This window comes from Mesocricetus auratus, unplaced genomic scaffold (assembly GCF_017639785.1).
Source record: "Mesocricetus auratus isolate SY011 unplaced genomic scaffold, BCM_Maur_2.0 Super-Scaffold_100014, whole genome shotgun sequence".
NCBI classification, from domain to species: domain Eukaryota; kingdom Metazoa; phylum Chordata; class Mammalia; order Rodentia; family Cricetidae; genus Mesocricetus; species Mesocricetus auratus.
This window is the reverse complement of record NW_024429197.1, coordinates 5,617,266-5,632,532: the sequence shown is the minus strand read 5'-3', so window position 1 is coordinate 5,632,532 and position 15,267 is coordinate 5,617,266. Positions and strand designations below refer to the sequence as shown.

The 15,267-nt window shown below is 53.6% G+C and overlaps 1 protein-coding gene across 1 annotated transcript in view; it reads left to right on the top strand.

Moving 5' to 3' along the window:
* The first annotated feature begins 2,144 nt into the window (after nt 1–2,144).
* Ece1 (endothelin converting enzyme 1) overlaps nt 2,145–15,267 on the top strand; it is a 98,807-nt gene continuing 85,684 nt past the window's right edge. Inside the window, exon 1 of the mRNA XM_040756307.1 lies at nt 2,145–2,288. Within this exon, the coding sequence (XP_040612241.1) occupies nt 2,286–2,288 (3 nt within the window). The 5' untranslated portion in view covers nt 2,145–2,285. The remainder of the gene's footprint in view (nt 2,289–15,267) is intronic.

Genomic DNA, 15,267 nt, shown 5'->3' with positions numbered 1-15,267 from the left:
GAGTCCTAGGACACTTCTACGTGCTATGCACGGAGTTTGAGGCCAGCCCGGTTACAGGAAAACGGCCTTGTAAAGATCCCCAAAGAGAAGACATAGGTCAGGGGCTGACATGTTCTCTGTCCCGCAGAAGAAGGGCTCTCACACCTTAGGGCCGTCATCATTGAAGCCCGCACACATGCAGCCCAGCACAGCCTGCACTTTTGCCCATGCGTGCATCCTACCTGCTGCTGTACGTGCTCTGTAACCTCCTCCCTGCACCTGTACCTCCACAGGGACAAATTCAGAGTGCTGCCAAGTAAGGGGCTGCGGAGAACTGTGTCCACCCCGACAAGCTCTCACACACACATGGTCCAGGAGCAGACAGCCCTGCTTTGCAGTCAAAGCCTGGCCTGGCTTTTTTCCCCTCAGAGACAGACCCTGGAAGGGGGTTTCAGCCAGCTTTTTCTACTCTTCCCAAATCCACCACCATCATCTCCAGCCAATTCAACCCTCTGCCATCTCCAGCCAATTCAACCCTCCCCTCCTCCTCGTCTCCTTGTGGATGGTAGGCATGATTTCCCAGGTCTTCCCTTCCTACTTCGCCAACTCTTAGCCATCTTTCAGAAACCCATCTCAACTCCTCCAGGATGTCTTTGTCTCTCCACATATATATCATGTCCCTTATACATTAGGGTTTTTTTTCTTGATACCATCCAAACATAGGTAATGGCAAACATCACATAAGTGGGGCATGGTGGGCATGCCTGTAACCTCAAGCACTCTAGAAGCAGAGGCAGGATTGGGATTTCCAAACCAGCCTGGGCTAGGTACTATGAGACCCATCTCTGTTTGGTTGTTTGGTTTTTTGTTTGTTTGTTTTTGTTTTTAAAGACATGGTTTCTCTGTGGCTTTGGAGGCTGTCCTGGAACTAGCTCTTGTAGACCAGGCTGGTCTCGAACTCACAGAGATCTGCCTGCCTCTGCCTCCCGAGTGCTGGGATTAAAGGTGAGCACCACCATGGCACGGTAGTGTGTGTGTGTGTTAATTATATGCATGTGTTTGTCTGTGTGTGATTATATGCATTTATGGATGCCGGTGTCTTATGATGTCAGAATAGGGTGTTGAGTCCCTTACAATTGGAGTTACAGGCAGTTGTGAGCCAAGTGTTACTGGTTCTGAGAACCAAACCTCCACCCTACCCCCTCCTCCAGGCCCTATCCAGGCAAGAGTAGTACTCGCTCTTAACCACTGAGCATTCTCTCCAGCCCTGAGACCTGTCACAGGACAAAGTCACACAAACAAAACACACATTTACTACCCAGGATACACTGACCTCTCTGCCTCACAAACCGAGCCATCTACAAAGTTGTGGCAACTCTCTGCCATGTTCCCCAACTGTGTATGTGTGCCTACACGTGCACCAAACGGGATTCACTGTCTACTCTTTCATAACAGAAGCACGAAGCCTCCTTCTACCACGCCCACATGCGTGTTCAACAGGTCACAAATGCACAGCTCACACAGCACACAGTTTCCTGTTCTTTCCTCCTCTGCACCTGCGCAGCAGGCATGAAGAGAAAGTTTCTTTACTAGAAGTATGAGTGCCCACGCCTACCGGGCCTTCATTCCACTTCCATCGACCGCTCTCAAGCGCGCACGCACGTGTACACACTCATACACACACACACACACACGAGTAACAATCCCCAAATATAGTCCTCTGTCTCTCCACATAAACACACAGGCACGCAGAATCCATCCCTTCCCCCTTTTCTGTCTCCTCCTCTCCTCCCTCCTTCCTTGCACACACACTCGCAGCTGCAACGATCAGGGTCATACTCCAGTGCAGGCGCCAGGCAAGAGACAAAGGTCGCCAAGACTCCCAGAGCCCCAACTGGGCACAGGTGGGCTTGTCGCCGGCTCCATCTGTCCCTAGAAACGGGTCCTGGAGAGGTCTAGTCTAGGCACGCCGAGCCGGAGGATTGGGCGCGTTCCTGGCCCCACCGCCATCCCGGGCAGCCAGGGTCTCCAGCGCTCCGGCACCCCATGGGTTAAGAAGCCCGCGGGGGCGGGGGAGTCCTGCCTACATTCCTGATTGGCTGTTGCTCCCAGGGACCGCAGCCCCCGCACCTCGGTATTGGCTCGCAACGGGCCCCGCCCCCTGGCCTGGGCGCCCTAGCCGCGCGCGCCGCCCCAGCAGCTAGCCGCGCCGTCTGATCCGAGAGCGCTGCGCAGCGCCGCGGAGCCGAAGCCGGAGCTTCAGCGGGAGGCGCAGGCAGAGCCGAGCCATTTGGTGCCCGCGAGTGATGGTGAGTACGCCCGCTGCCCACCGCGGCTCGATGCAGCCCCGATGGTCCCGGCAGTAGAGCGGCAATGGCATCCCGGCCGGCTTGCGGGGGGCTGGGCATCCCCTGTAGCTGCGGCCCGCGTCCCGCTGTTCTCAGGCGTGGAGCCGGGGGGCGTCCGGGCAGTGAGTACCTTGGTTCTGGGCTGCTAGTTCTGGCCTTTCGTGGACACTTGGAGTGGTGTGTTGGGTTTGGGGTATATGTAAGTCTCTGAGTTTGGTTTGGCGTGGACACCTTGGACAGCCAGGCCGGATCGACTCAGAGACCTCAGGGTTCGGCTGGCCTTGAGCTCACATCCCGCATAGTTCAAGTGAGTTTGGGGTTCGAGAACGCTCTGCACATCTTGGGAGATTGGGTACTTTTCTCCTACTGCTGATCCTGCTGTGGCGCATGGGGTGGGGTGACTCAGAGAGGAGGGAACAGTCTAAGGTTCTGCGAGTTATCTGGTGTTCCCAGCATCTCCCAGAAAAGAATCCTCAGAGAGGGGCCAAGTGATGACTCCTTTGGGCAAAAGCACCAGGGTAAAAGGGGTTCTTGAGGTTTCCTTGGGAGCCTAAGCCTCAGGAGTGACATCCATCTAATCGAGATCCGGTTGCTTTTGAGGGCTTCGGGGAGGTAAGCTGTCTCTGGCCCAGAGCCAAGGCCTCAGGTTGCCGGTCCATCTCACGCCTGCTGTGCTTCTCTGCCTGTGGACCTATGATTGCCTCTAAAGCTGGTCTTTTCGGTCTGTGCATTGGATCCAAGGCACCGATCTGGCCTGAGATCTGTCTGAGCTCTCTGTGGTTGGTCCCAGGGACTTGCCTACCTCTATGATGTCACTTCCAAGCCTGAGGGGTTCAGTGAGGAATGGAGGGTACCATGGAGAGAGTGGAAAAGGCCTCAGTGACAGCTCCAGGATCAGCTGCCGGGTCCCTGCACTCCCCTGCTCGCCCCTCCCACTGATAGGAACATAGTAAGTTCCCCTTAGGTACCCCTTTCCTCTCTTCTCTCTGAGTCTCCCCTCTTACCCACAAGACATCACTTGTCCCTCTAGAGACTGATGACTTAATTCTACCCCCAAGGTGCCCAGAAATCATCTTGAACCAGTCTTGCCTCCCCCATTAAGAATCTCCCAGGAATGTGTTGCGTGGATAGTTTCATGGCTGGGGAATGCGTCACCTGTGGACCAGCTCTTGATTTAAAGTCTGAGGATGTGAGAGAGCAATAAAAGAGCGAGAGACTTTGAGGTCACACATCCTCTCTGTACCCACCCTGACCCGAACTTCTCACAAAGAGGATGTCTTTTTCCTCCTTACAAAGCCCCAGAAAGTCTGCTGTGATGGTGTATGCCTCTGATCCCAGTGTTTAGGGTGCTGAGGCAGGCATGTGGAGAGTTCAAGGGCAACCTGAACCCAAACAAACCAACTGACAACCCACTCTGCCTTGGTAACACTTTTTTATTTAATTTTATCTGCATGAGTGTTTAGCTTATATGTATGTGAGTATACCACGTGCATGCCAGGTACATGCAGAGGCCAGAAGAAAGTGTTGGATCGCCTGGAACTGAAGTAACAGTTTTGAGCCACTATGTAGGTGCTTGGAACCCTAGGGGTCCTCTGTAAGAGCAACAACTGCCCTCAACTGGTTGAACCATCTCCCACTAACACCCAGAAGGTTTCCCAGCCCATCAGAAAGACCTTAGATTCTTAAACACATTTGGGTTCTAATCCCAGTTCCCCACATCCCTTCTTTGTTGAGCTGTCTGTATTATAACCGCATTGTGCTCTCCTCATCAATGAGATGGGTGTCGGTTCCTGTCTCCTAGGATGCTGCGGGGATCAGGCTAAGATAAGCCCAAGCTAGAGTGTTTGAAATGCCATTTACTTTCTTTTACAACCTTGAGCTCAAATTAGAAAGTTCTGCTAACCATCCTGCCTATTTGCTGGTCTGGAAGAACCACTCATTTTTATCATGTTTAGGAGATGACAGAGACACTTCAAGAGAGTGACCTGTTTCTTGTTTAGTGGAGACTTACAGGATGCCTGTTCTGTGCTAGACCTCATGCAAGGGAAGAAAAGGGGACACAAACCATGTGTTGATGAGGCTTCTACCCATCCCTAATGGTCCTCCGGCCAGGTGTCATGTCCTTCAGGGAGGTGGCTGTGTCATGCCCAGCAAGTGTTCCCTCTTCTGGCTGGAGAGGTGGCAGGGTCATTAAGCCGATGTAATCTGAATAGGTAAACATGTTCCAGTTAGGGGGAACCTGTGTGGTATCAGATCAGAAGTGTGAGGACACAAAATACTCAGGGCAGGGACAGAATAGGGAGGGGCTGTTTACCATTCAGGTATGTGGGAGCAGGTGAGGGGGGCCAAGGCAGGCATGGGAAATAGCGGGGACAGAGAGCAGAGGCCTTGACTGTCGGGGGTGGGAGCCCACTGTCGCCCACTGACGCACAGCGTTGATGCACCATGAGTAGGTGGGGTGAGGACTGACGTCAGACTTCCTTGGGTTCTCCTAAAGCTGGTTCCTTTGCCATCGTTCCCAAGAGGAGCTTGGATGCAGGGTTACTTCAGCCTGGGTCTTAAATCCAGCTTCCCACCCCTCCAGCAGAGTCCCCCAGGTTCCTGGTGGGGTTCCTTTACCCTGTGCAGGCTGTTTCCTGTTGTTGGCGCTGGGTCTCCCGGGTACTCCCAGCTCTCCACCCAGGTCCCTAACCTCTTGGCAGAGAATCAGCACTGTTCTTAATGGCCTCCTGTTTTAAGCCCCGCCCCCGGCCCCACCCCTACCCCCACCCCCCACTCCCGGTTCTCAGTGCTGGGATGGGCTACGGGATGAGGACTCCCAAGAGGCTTTTTATATCTTCTACCTCCAGATGTCCTCAAGCCACCCAGCGGCAGGCACAGAGATGGGAAGGCAGTGTTCCAGGGGCACAGCTAGGCGGGATGGTGAAGGCATGAACTAGGAGGACTAACCAGGCAGAGGGGCCGAAGGGAAGGAGACAGGCTGAACTCGCACTCTGTTCCGGTGGTGACTTGTGGACCCGTCCTTCACTGAGTTTGGGCCACTGTTCAATGGAGGGAGATCTTTACTGGACATAGGTTGAATGGAAGACAAGATCCAGGACTCAAATTTGAATCCTGATGTCCCATCAGTTTGCTGTGTGACCCGAGGTCAAAAATCCTCCCTCTCTGTGCTCCCTTTCCTCCCGTGAGGGGCAGATGTACGCTGCTTTTGAGGATGACATGTGAGGATACCCACACAGAAACATGCAGTGTTATTGTGTGAAGATAAGAGGCAAGGGGTTCAGAGAGTATGGTGGTGGCCACCTTGCCCCGGGCAGCGTGCTAGTCCTAGAAACTGGGTTACGCTGGAATATTTCTGTCCCCACACTTGTCCTTGGCCAAGTAGCCGAGCGGTGACAGTTACTTGTGTTTCCTTGCATTTGGTAAAGAAGGATGCTGTTGCTCTCTGGGAAGGACCGATCGCAGTTTCTAAGTGAGAATTATAGAGACTTCCATCCTGTCCTGAGGGGGGGCTTGGAGAGCAGGAGGTGGCGACAAGGAGGGGGAGCCACCAGCTAATAGCTTCTGCTCATCTGCTCCGTCCACTTGCAGTGACTGTGTGCACATCTGGCCGTCATCGTCAGGATATGCACCCACCAGGTCGGCCTGGGATAGCACAAGGCCCCGGGCCGGGGCGGTGGGCGGTGTGGCTAAGATTGACATGTCTCTGCCACAGTCGGATAGGCAAGCCTATGGGCAGGAAATGACAAGCTCAGTTCCTGTTGCTATGGAGACATGGGGGGAGGGGAAGGGGAGGGAGGGGGAACCTGGCCTGGGGATCTGAAGAGGCTCCTGGAGACCACAACATTCTTTGAGCATCAAGAATGAGTGAGTAGAGCTGGGCCTCACCATGCACGCCTATAATCCCAACCTTGAAGACACAGAGGCAAGAGGAGACCAGAGGCAAGTTTGAGACCAGCTGAGGGAAACTCAAAACTCAATCTCAACTACCACAGAAGTGTGAGTGGGACCAGGAGGGGCTTCAGGCCGAGGGGAGCTGTGCATGCAGGATGAGGCAGCTGGCCTCGGGAAGGAGCTTGCCTGAAGGGTGATGTCTGGCAGCTGGCCAGAGCAGGTGCACTTGGGGAGGGCCATGTGACGGATATGGGTCTTGATTCTAAGGGCACTGGAGATCTACTCAGGAGTTTAGGGCAAGGGCTCCTGCCTCCCACCAATGGGAGGGGGGCGGGACTTAGATGTTTTCAAACTTTCTTCAGACCTGGGTACAAGGTTTCTTAGATCCGGGGTTGTGAAAGCAAATGTCCGGAGTTCACTTCAGGAGCTGAGGACTAGAACCAGTAGCAAAATGCTTTGGCCCCTAGCTGCCACTTTATTTAGCCTCCCTGAGAAAGCCCCTTGGGATGGGGACTGGACCACTGGGCAGAGGTACTGGGGGCTGCTGGGACTTGGCACTGGCCAGGCTGAAAAGCTGGTGACCTGGTTCACCTTTGCTGAAGAGTGGCAGAGCTAGGACTGGAACCCCATCCAGACCTCTCATCTCCCTGGCGTCTGTGACAGTCACTCCCTGCCTGGCATTGCCCAGGACCCCTGACTGGTGGCGCCCTGGGATTTTGGACTGCATGAGCCTGTGTGTAGGTAGCACAGCCCCTGGCCCCAAGGTGGCTTCTCCAAGCCCACCTGGCCTGCTTCTTTGCCTTCTTGGCTGGGGTGCAAGGACTGGTGTGGGCGGCAGCCAGGAGGTTACAGTGTAAACACATCATGTCAATATTTACTTCTGCCTGGAGCCAGAGCCTCCCCCTCCCATCTGCTACCCCTGCCTGTGCTCCAGGAGAACCAAGGCCAAGTGCAGAGGCCTCAATGAGACACTCTCCCTTCCCAGGCCTCAGTTTCCCCATCTGCAAAATGACATGACAGGAACAGTCAACAGCCGTTTTCAGGAACTCCAGTAAGGCAGTAAGCATAGCGAACCCAGCATTAACATGTGTGGGCCTGGTTTGCACCTAGCCTTCCCATTTCCCTGTCGGGATGGTGGGCATGTTTCATACGACCCTTGAGCTCTGGCCTTGTGCCCACAGCCCCTGTTTTAGATGGTCAGCGAGAGAACTCTCAGCAGGGCTTGCACAGGAAGAGACCGGAGAAATGGCAGTGGTAGCCCTTGTTATTCCAGAGAAATGTTTTATGATTCTCTGAATCCAGACACTGACTTGCGTCACTTGGAAACTGCAGCCAAGGGTGGGGACTCTAACCTCAAGGCCTCCCGGTGCTCTGAGGCCAGGAGCTGGGCTTGGGAAGCCCTGGGCTTGAGTAGGAGGACCCCCCCCAGTCAGACGGTGGAGCTCCTGATAAACCAGCTGAGGTCCAGGACTGGAATGGTCACAGTGATGTGTGGCTGGGAGAGGGGTGGAGAGTGTGGAAGCAGCTCATGGGGAGGGAAGGAGGACTCATTTCCTAAGCAGTTAATTTGTGGAATTGAGTCCCTGAGCGTGTGAGCAGGCCAGTCCCCTCCACCCTGAGACGAGGGACCACAGGTAGCTCTGGCAGGCTTGAGGGTGAATAGCCAGCCCCTGAAGGCAGGGCAGGGCAGGGCAAAACAGGATCCTGGGGACTGGTTGAGTCTCAAGAGTTGGTCTTGGAGGCCAGGAAATCCAGAATCTAATCTGGTTCTATCACCTTTTAAAAATTAGTTAAGTAATTGAAATACGGTCTTATGTAGCCCAGGCTGGCCTGGATCATTCTGTGTAGCCTGGATCACTCTATGTAGCTGAAGTGGGCCTTGAGCCTCTACTTCTAATTCTACCTCATGAGCGCTGGAGTTACAGGCACCATCACATCAGGTTTATGCAATGATGGGGATTGAACCCAGGACCTCATGCCTGCTAGGCAAGCACTCTACCCATTGAGTTATGCCCCCACCCCTTTTCGCTGTCTCACTTTTTGCTCTATGCCTTCTCTCCGAGCTTGGTTTTCTCTCAAGTGTGGAACTCTTGGAGCTTTTTTGTGTAGTAGTTGCAAGAGTTAGAACATATCCTATTCCAGGAGCCCAGATCAGTGTTGGGGAGTCCAGAGGCCCCACAGAGCCCAGCTCAGTGTTGGGGAGTCTAGAGGCCCCACAGAGCCCAGCTCAGTGTTGGGGAGTCCAGGGGCCCCATGGAGCCCAGCTCAGTGTTGGGGAGTCTAGAGGCCCCACAGAGCCCAGCTCAGTGTTGGGGAGTCCAGAGGCCCCACAGAGCCCAGCTCAGTGTTGGGGAGCCCAGGGGCCCCATGGAGCCCAGCTCAGTGTTGGGGAGCCCAGGGGCTCCATAGAGCCCAGCTCAGTGTTGGGGAGTCCAGGGGCCCCACAGAGCCCAGCTCAGTGTTGGGGAGTCCAGGGGCCCCACGGAGCCCAGCTCAGTGTTGGGGAGTCTAGGGGCCCCATGGAGCCCAGCTCAGTGTTGGGGAGCCCAGGGGCCCCATGGAGCCCAGCTCAGTGTTGGGGAGCCCAGGGGCTCCACGGAGCTCAGCTGCTGTCTCTGTCACTGCCCGACTGTGGCGACATGACACTGGTGCACAGAGGTCCCAGGGCACGCGCATCCCGCCAGCCTGGTTTTGCCGGTGTGTTCCTCTGTATAACATTTGGAGCAAGATGACTGCCATTCTGCAGCTCCCACAGGCCCATCACAGGTGCTGCCCCAGATGTGCTCGCTGTCCTTTCCGTCGCCTGGTTTGAACTTTATCAGTGTCAGCTCTTACACACAAGCGCCTCAGGGCCTGGTTCCCCTCAGCTTTGGTCACTACTCAGTCCCTCCGAGGGACTTTCCTCCTGGTGCCTGTTCCAGAATCTGCTTTTTGTTAAGCTGAGTTGTGTCATGTTGAGTAGATAAACTTGTAAATAATATCTGTGACTGACATTTTGCTTGCTCTCAGTTTGGGGCCAGTGTGACATTCTTGTTCATGTCCATACGTGTCTGACTTATGCAGCTGCCACAGCATCCTCTGATGTAGGTGTTCCATTTGAGAGCATACCATTCTCCTCCCTGTCACCAGCCCAGTGCTTGGCCTAGAACATGCTTCCAGGGCCTGTTTGTCTCAGCCCCTGGCTCCTCCTCGATAGCCCTGCCCCTGCCCTCGGGGCCTGGCAAACTCTGAGCTGCATTCTGCCAGCCCTGGATTCCACTGCACCTGGTGTTCCTCAGGTTAGAGAAGGGGTTCTGGGCCTGGAGGGGACCCCTCTGTCTCGAGCATGTTCTGCCACTGACTGACTTTGTATAGCTTAGGCTCATACCTTCCCCTCCCCGACCCTGGCTTCTGGTGGTCTCCTCATTTGGGGAGCACTTGCTCCTGTTAATAGGGCTTTCCTACCTCCAGAGTTGGACCAAGATAATCTCTTTGCCCCAGGCACCCTGTACCTCTGCAGAAGGCTCTGGGAGAGAAGAAGGCTCTCCTCTCTTGGTCCCCTTCCTGATAGCCTCCTTCTGAGTCTGCCCCACCCTAGCAGGTTTAGAAGAGACAGCCTTGGTATCAGGCCATCCTGAGTGTGTGCTCTTACTACTCCCAGGCTCTGGCCTTGGGCAATTCACTCTGTCTTCACCTACGGGGCTGTAAGAGCCAAACGAGGTCCCAACTCATCCAAAGGACAAAAATCTCTGTGGTCATCAAATCCCAGCCTGCAAGGAGCTCAGGTCTAGTGGAGAACAACTTGACACCATGTGCAAACCCACCTGCCAGGGATGTCATTTCAGAGAGAAGAAAGTAAAGCAGGATGGCGTGGGACAATGGCTGTCATGTGGCTGCTCTAGTTGTTGTCCAGAGGATGGGAAAAGGGCAGCAGGGCAAAGATACGGAGGAGGAATGTGGGGCAGAAAGAACAGGAGGGGCAGAGAGCCTGTTACGGGGCCAAAGGAGTTGGCATGTGAGGGTAGAAGAGGGTAGAGATGCATCATGGGAAGGTGGAGGAGGAGGTGGACAGGAAGGGGGCTAGTCGTGAGAGCCTTTTCTGAAGGGGAAGTGAAGCATTGCATTTCGTTCCCAGAGTGATGTCAAGTCCCTGGGGGTCAAACAACTCCTTTGGGTTTGTTTGAGAAAGGCCCTGGCTGTTATATGCAGGACAGACTGAAGGGGGCAGGAGTGAGGCAGATGCTGTGTCCAGCAAGAGATGCACCCTGGCCTAAGGGTGTGGCTGTGCTTGTGTCTCCAGAGGCTAGGTTTTAGGTACTTTAGGGATGGACCTGGGTAGAAGATGGTCATGCAAAATGCTTGTAGACCACCATTCCTGGTAGGAAGGCTCAGTGGGCAGCAATCATCAACAGCTGGACAGACCCTTTTTTTTTTTTTTTTTTTTGGTTTTTACGAGACAGGGTTTCTCTGTTTTGGAGGCTGTTGGTCCAGCCTGGCCTCGAACTCACAGAGATCCGCCTGCCTCTGCCTCCCGAGTGCTGGGATTAAAGGCGTGCTCCACCACCTCCTGGCCAGACCCATCTTAAACCGACGCCTGAACTCAGTCTTGCCAGCCTACCAAGTGGCCCAGTTCTCACTACTTGGCTCTTAGAAACCCAGAGGGCCTGAGCCTGCTTCCCCTGTTTTTACACACCCTACCACTGAGAAACGAGGGCAGGGGTGGCCATGGCTACAGGGACACCCATCCCTGTGCCCTCAGCTATTGCCCTGTTCTGGGCATTCCTGTGGCTTTGTGGTTCCTGGGTGGCACTTCTTTTTCCTCAAGTGTCTACGTGGTCAGAGGACTTCTTCCTGGACTTCCAGGAACAGTAGGCAGGGTGGGGGAGACATAAGAAGGCAAGAGAGTTCACAGAATTCTCTGGAAATGGGATGTAGACGTCCTCTACACTGACTTCCTCTTGAAGAGACGAAGAATAGAAAGAGGTCTGGGGAAACGACTCAGTGAATAAGAAGGCTTGCTGCGGGGGCTGGAGAGATGGCTTAGCGGTTAAGAGCACTGACTACTCTTCCAGAAGCGGTTAAGAGCACTGACTACTCTTCCAGAGGACCTGGGTTCAATTCCCAGCAACCACATGGCAGCTCGCAATTGTCTGTAACCCCAAGATCTGACACCCTCACACAGACATACATGCAGGCAGAACACCAATGTACATAAAATAAGAATAAATAAACTTTTGAAAGGGATTTTTGTTGCTCAAGGCACGAGGACATCAATTCCATGTAAAAAGGCGGGCGCGGCCCCACATTGGTCTATAACCCCAGTGAGGGTTGGAGACAAGAGGATCACAGGGTCTTTCTGGATGCCAGCCTAGCTCCAGGTGCAGTGAGTTATCCTGCCTCAGGGGAATAAGGTGGAGCATGATAGAGTGGACACCTGATGTCCTCCTTTGACCTTCACACGATACAATGGGAGCATATACCTGCATACACATATGTGTACACATACCATGCACATGTACGCTGTCAATATCACACCCACAGGCACCAGGCATTTAAAAACAAAACAAGACAAAAAAGGCTCAGAAAGTCAAGAGTCTTCCCAAGGACACAGCAAGTTCAGTACTGCGTCTTAGAGCCCTGATTCTGTGTTTGTTTGTTTGTTTCTATTCAGATTGTGGTTTCTAGAATCAACAAGTGTGGGTTCTGGTATCACCTGGCACTGAGTCCCAGCTGGGTCCTTGGGTGAACAACCATCTCTGAGTCTTGGTTTTCTCTCACATAGGATGGTTAACACCTTCCACTGTGATGCTTGACTGAGGACAGATGCCAAGTTCTCAGGCCTGGAGGCAGTACACAGGGCAAGTCTTTAGTGATGGGGACTATTACTGCAGTGATGGTTCTGACCTCAGCAGTGAGAGTGCATGTGTGTGTGTGTGTGTGTGTGTGCTCACAAGTGTGTGTGAGCACACACAGTGTTTGTGCACATGAGTATGCATGAGTGTGTGCACATAGGTACGCACGTGCACTTGTAGACACACAGAGACCAGAAGACAGCCTTGGGTATTGTACCTTCCACTCCTTTTCTTTTTGCTTTTTGAGAAATTATCTCTCACTGGCCTGGAATTTACCAGATCAGCTAGGCTGTCTGGCCATCCAGTCCTAGAGATCTGCCTGTCTCTACCTTCCCAGCTTTTGGGATTACGTGTGTGCGCCACCATGCCCAGTTTTTCTTTCTTTAATTAAAACTCTGTCTATCTGCCTGCCTGCTTGTGTTGTGTGTACCTACATGAGTTTATGGACGCCATGTGTGTGTAAGTGCCCACAGAGGTTAGAGAGCATTGAATCCTGTGGACCTAGAGTTACAAGTGGTTGTGAACTGCCTGATGTTGGCGGCCGGGGACCAAACCCCAGTCCTCTGCAAGAGCAGTAAGTCATGACTCCAGCAATCCCACCCACAGCTTTTCTTATGTGGATTCTTGCTTGTAAGGTACACTCTTTACTCACGGAAGCTTCTCCCAAGCCCCTGCCCTAAGTCTTTTGAAGAACTGGAAGTGGTTGTAGTTGTCCCCCATGCTGCTCTCCAGTTCTGAGGGTTGCAGGTAGACGAGAGGTGGGAGGATCCCTGGGGGTCTATTTTATTTTGCTTCTCCATTATAATTGAGAGACCCCTGATGCAGACCCTTAGTTTCCACCATCATTTCAACATAGACAGACAGACAGACAGACAGACAGACAGACAGACAGACACACACACACACACACACGGCTGAGGTGACTGGAGCTGTGTCTCAGTGTCAAGCATGTCAAGCAGGCAGGCATTGAGGGGCATGCCAGAGTGGCTCACCACATCCTGCATTTCACCAGTGACAGTGTGCCCTAGTGGTCACGAGCAGGGGCCATGCATTGATGGGAGCTTTAACCCCGTATGTGCCACCAACTTGTGAAGCACTTGCAGCAGATGAGTCTTCCTCTCTGAGACTCCACCTTCCAGTCCCTGAGGTAGCAGCCGCAGCTCCATCCCTCAGTGATCACAGACAGCAAATGAGATGGACCCAAAGAAGAAGGTGGGCACAGACTCATCTGTCCACTCTTCTGAGTAGCTGTTAGAAGCTTTCTAGGTTGCTGTATCCATCAGTTTCATACAGTCCTGTCTTTTCATTTTTGTTTGTTTTGAGACAGGGTTTCCCTGTATAGTCCTGGCTCTCCTGGAACTCGCTCTGTAGACCAGGCTGTCCTTGGACTCACAGAGATCCACCTGCCTCTGCCTCTCTAGTGCTGGGATTAAAGGTGTGTGGCACCACCACTGCCGGCTTCAATTTTCTTTATCTATTTATTTTGTCTTTTGTGTATGAGGGTTTCGCCTGCACATGCACCACGTGGTTGCTGCTGCCTGTGGAAGTCAGAAGAGGGCGTCGTCCTCTCATGAGTAGCAAGTGCTGAGTCATCGTCTCCCTAGTCCCTGGACCTGGGTTTGAGCTTGGGTGTTTTGGCTCTAGAGTTCACGTATTTTATATGTGTGGAGGTCACAAGACAATGTGTGAGAATCTGTTTTCTCCTGTGGACCCTGGGGACTGAACTCAGGTTGTTAGCTTTGGTAGCAAGTGTTTTTCCTGGCTGAGCCATCTTCTCATGGTCTCTTGAGCCTGAGTTCTTAAGTACCCAGTTATCCATTGCTCCTCTTCAGTTTACTCCCCCCCCGTCATTCTGTCAAGATAGCCATTTGGACTCCATGCTTCACCTGCCGTGGGAAGAGAGTCACAGTGGGTCTTCTGAAGTCTTCCTTTAGCAGAGCTCTGGGATGAGCAGATTCCGACCCCCAGGAAAAGGAATCCGAAAGTTCGAAGCCTAGCAAATCCAGAGGCTGTGTGGAGGGAGGAATGGGTTTAGGACCGATGCGTTTAGAAGGGGGAGGATGGGCCCTTAGAAATCAGAAAATGGTTTGAACTCCAACAACTAGCATCTGCTGAGGGCCAGGCATGGGGTATCGGGCTCTCCAGGAAGTGAGAGGCCTGTGGGAGAGCTAAGCAAGTCAGCAGGGAAGTTGTTGGATGGTTTTGTGTGGGTGTGTGGGCCAGAAATTTGAAGGACCAGAGCAATGGGCAGCTAAGTGGGCCCAGGGATCTGCTGTTTGAGCTGGCTCCTGAAGTCTACCCGTCAGGCAGAGCCAGGAGTGGCAAAGCCCGAATCGGACAGCCTGGCTCCAAAGCCTGTGTTCCCACCCACGTGGCATGCTCAGCTAGATGTGACATGTGTCCTGGTCCCCCCACAGAGCCTTGGACAACTCACCAGTTGCTGTCACTTTCACCTAGGCCTCTATGCTTCTGTTCTGTGTAAACTCCCGCCCCTCTGCCAGGGAGAGTCTCTGCCTTGTAGATGCCTAGGGCTTGGGGTGTCCCCCGACACCGATTTCATCCCTAGAGTGCCTGTGGTTATAGAGGAGTGTTTCCTGTTTTGCAGGGACCCTCTGTCCCATGCCCTCCAGCGCCTCCTCTGCTCATAGCAACAAGGTCATTAGCTGCCCTTAGACACAGGGGAGGTGGCTCTTAACTGATGAGCCCAGTGTCCAGCCTCACAGGCCAAACCAACGGAAGGACTGGAACCTGCCCCTGGACAGGCCCAGCTCTGAGGCTTGTGCTATGCTTTTCAGCTCGTGTGAGCAACCTGGGATGTGACGAGCCCTACACCTTTCTGGTGACAGTGTTGTCAGCCTGTGCCAGGCCCCCCTGGGGTTTCAGGGCCATGGGAGCCGACTGTGTGTGTTTCTCAGGTTTCCTCTGGTGGGAGAACAGCCAAGGGGGATACTGACTACCTGGGCATCTTTACTTTCTTTCCAGAGATCCTGACTCATTCGTTTTTTTGTTTGTTTGTTTTTTTGGTTTTTCGAGACAGGGTTTCTCTGTGGCTTTTGGAGGCTGTCCTGGAACTCGCTCTTGTAGACCAGGCTGGCCTCGAACTCACAGAGATCCGCCTGCCTCTGCCTCCCAAGTGCTGGAATTAAAGGCATGCGCCACCACCGCCCGGCCTCATTCGGTTTTGAGTGGGGTTCAGGAACCTACATTTCCAGCAG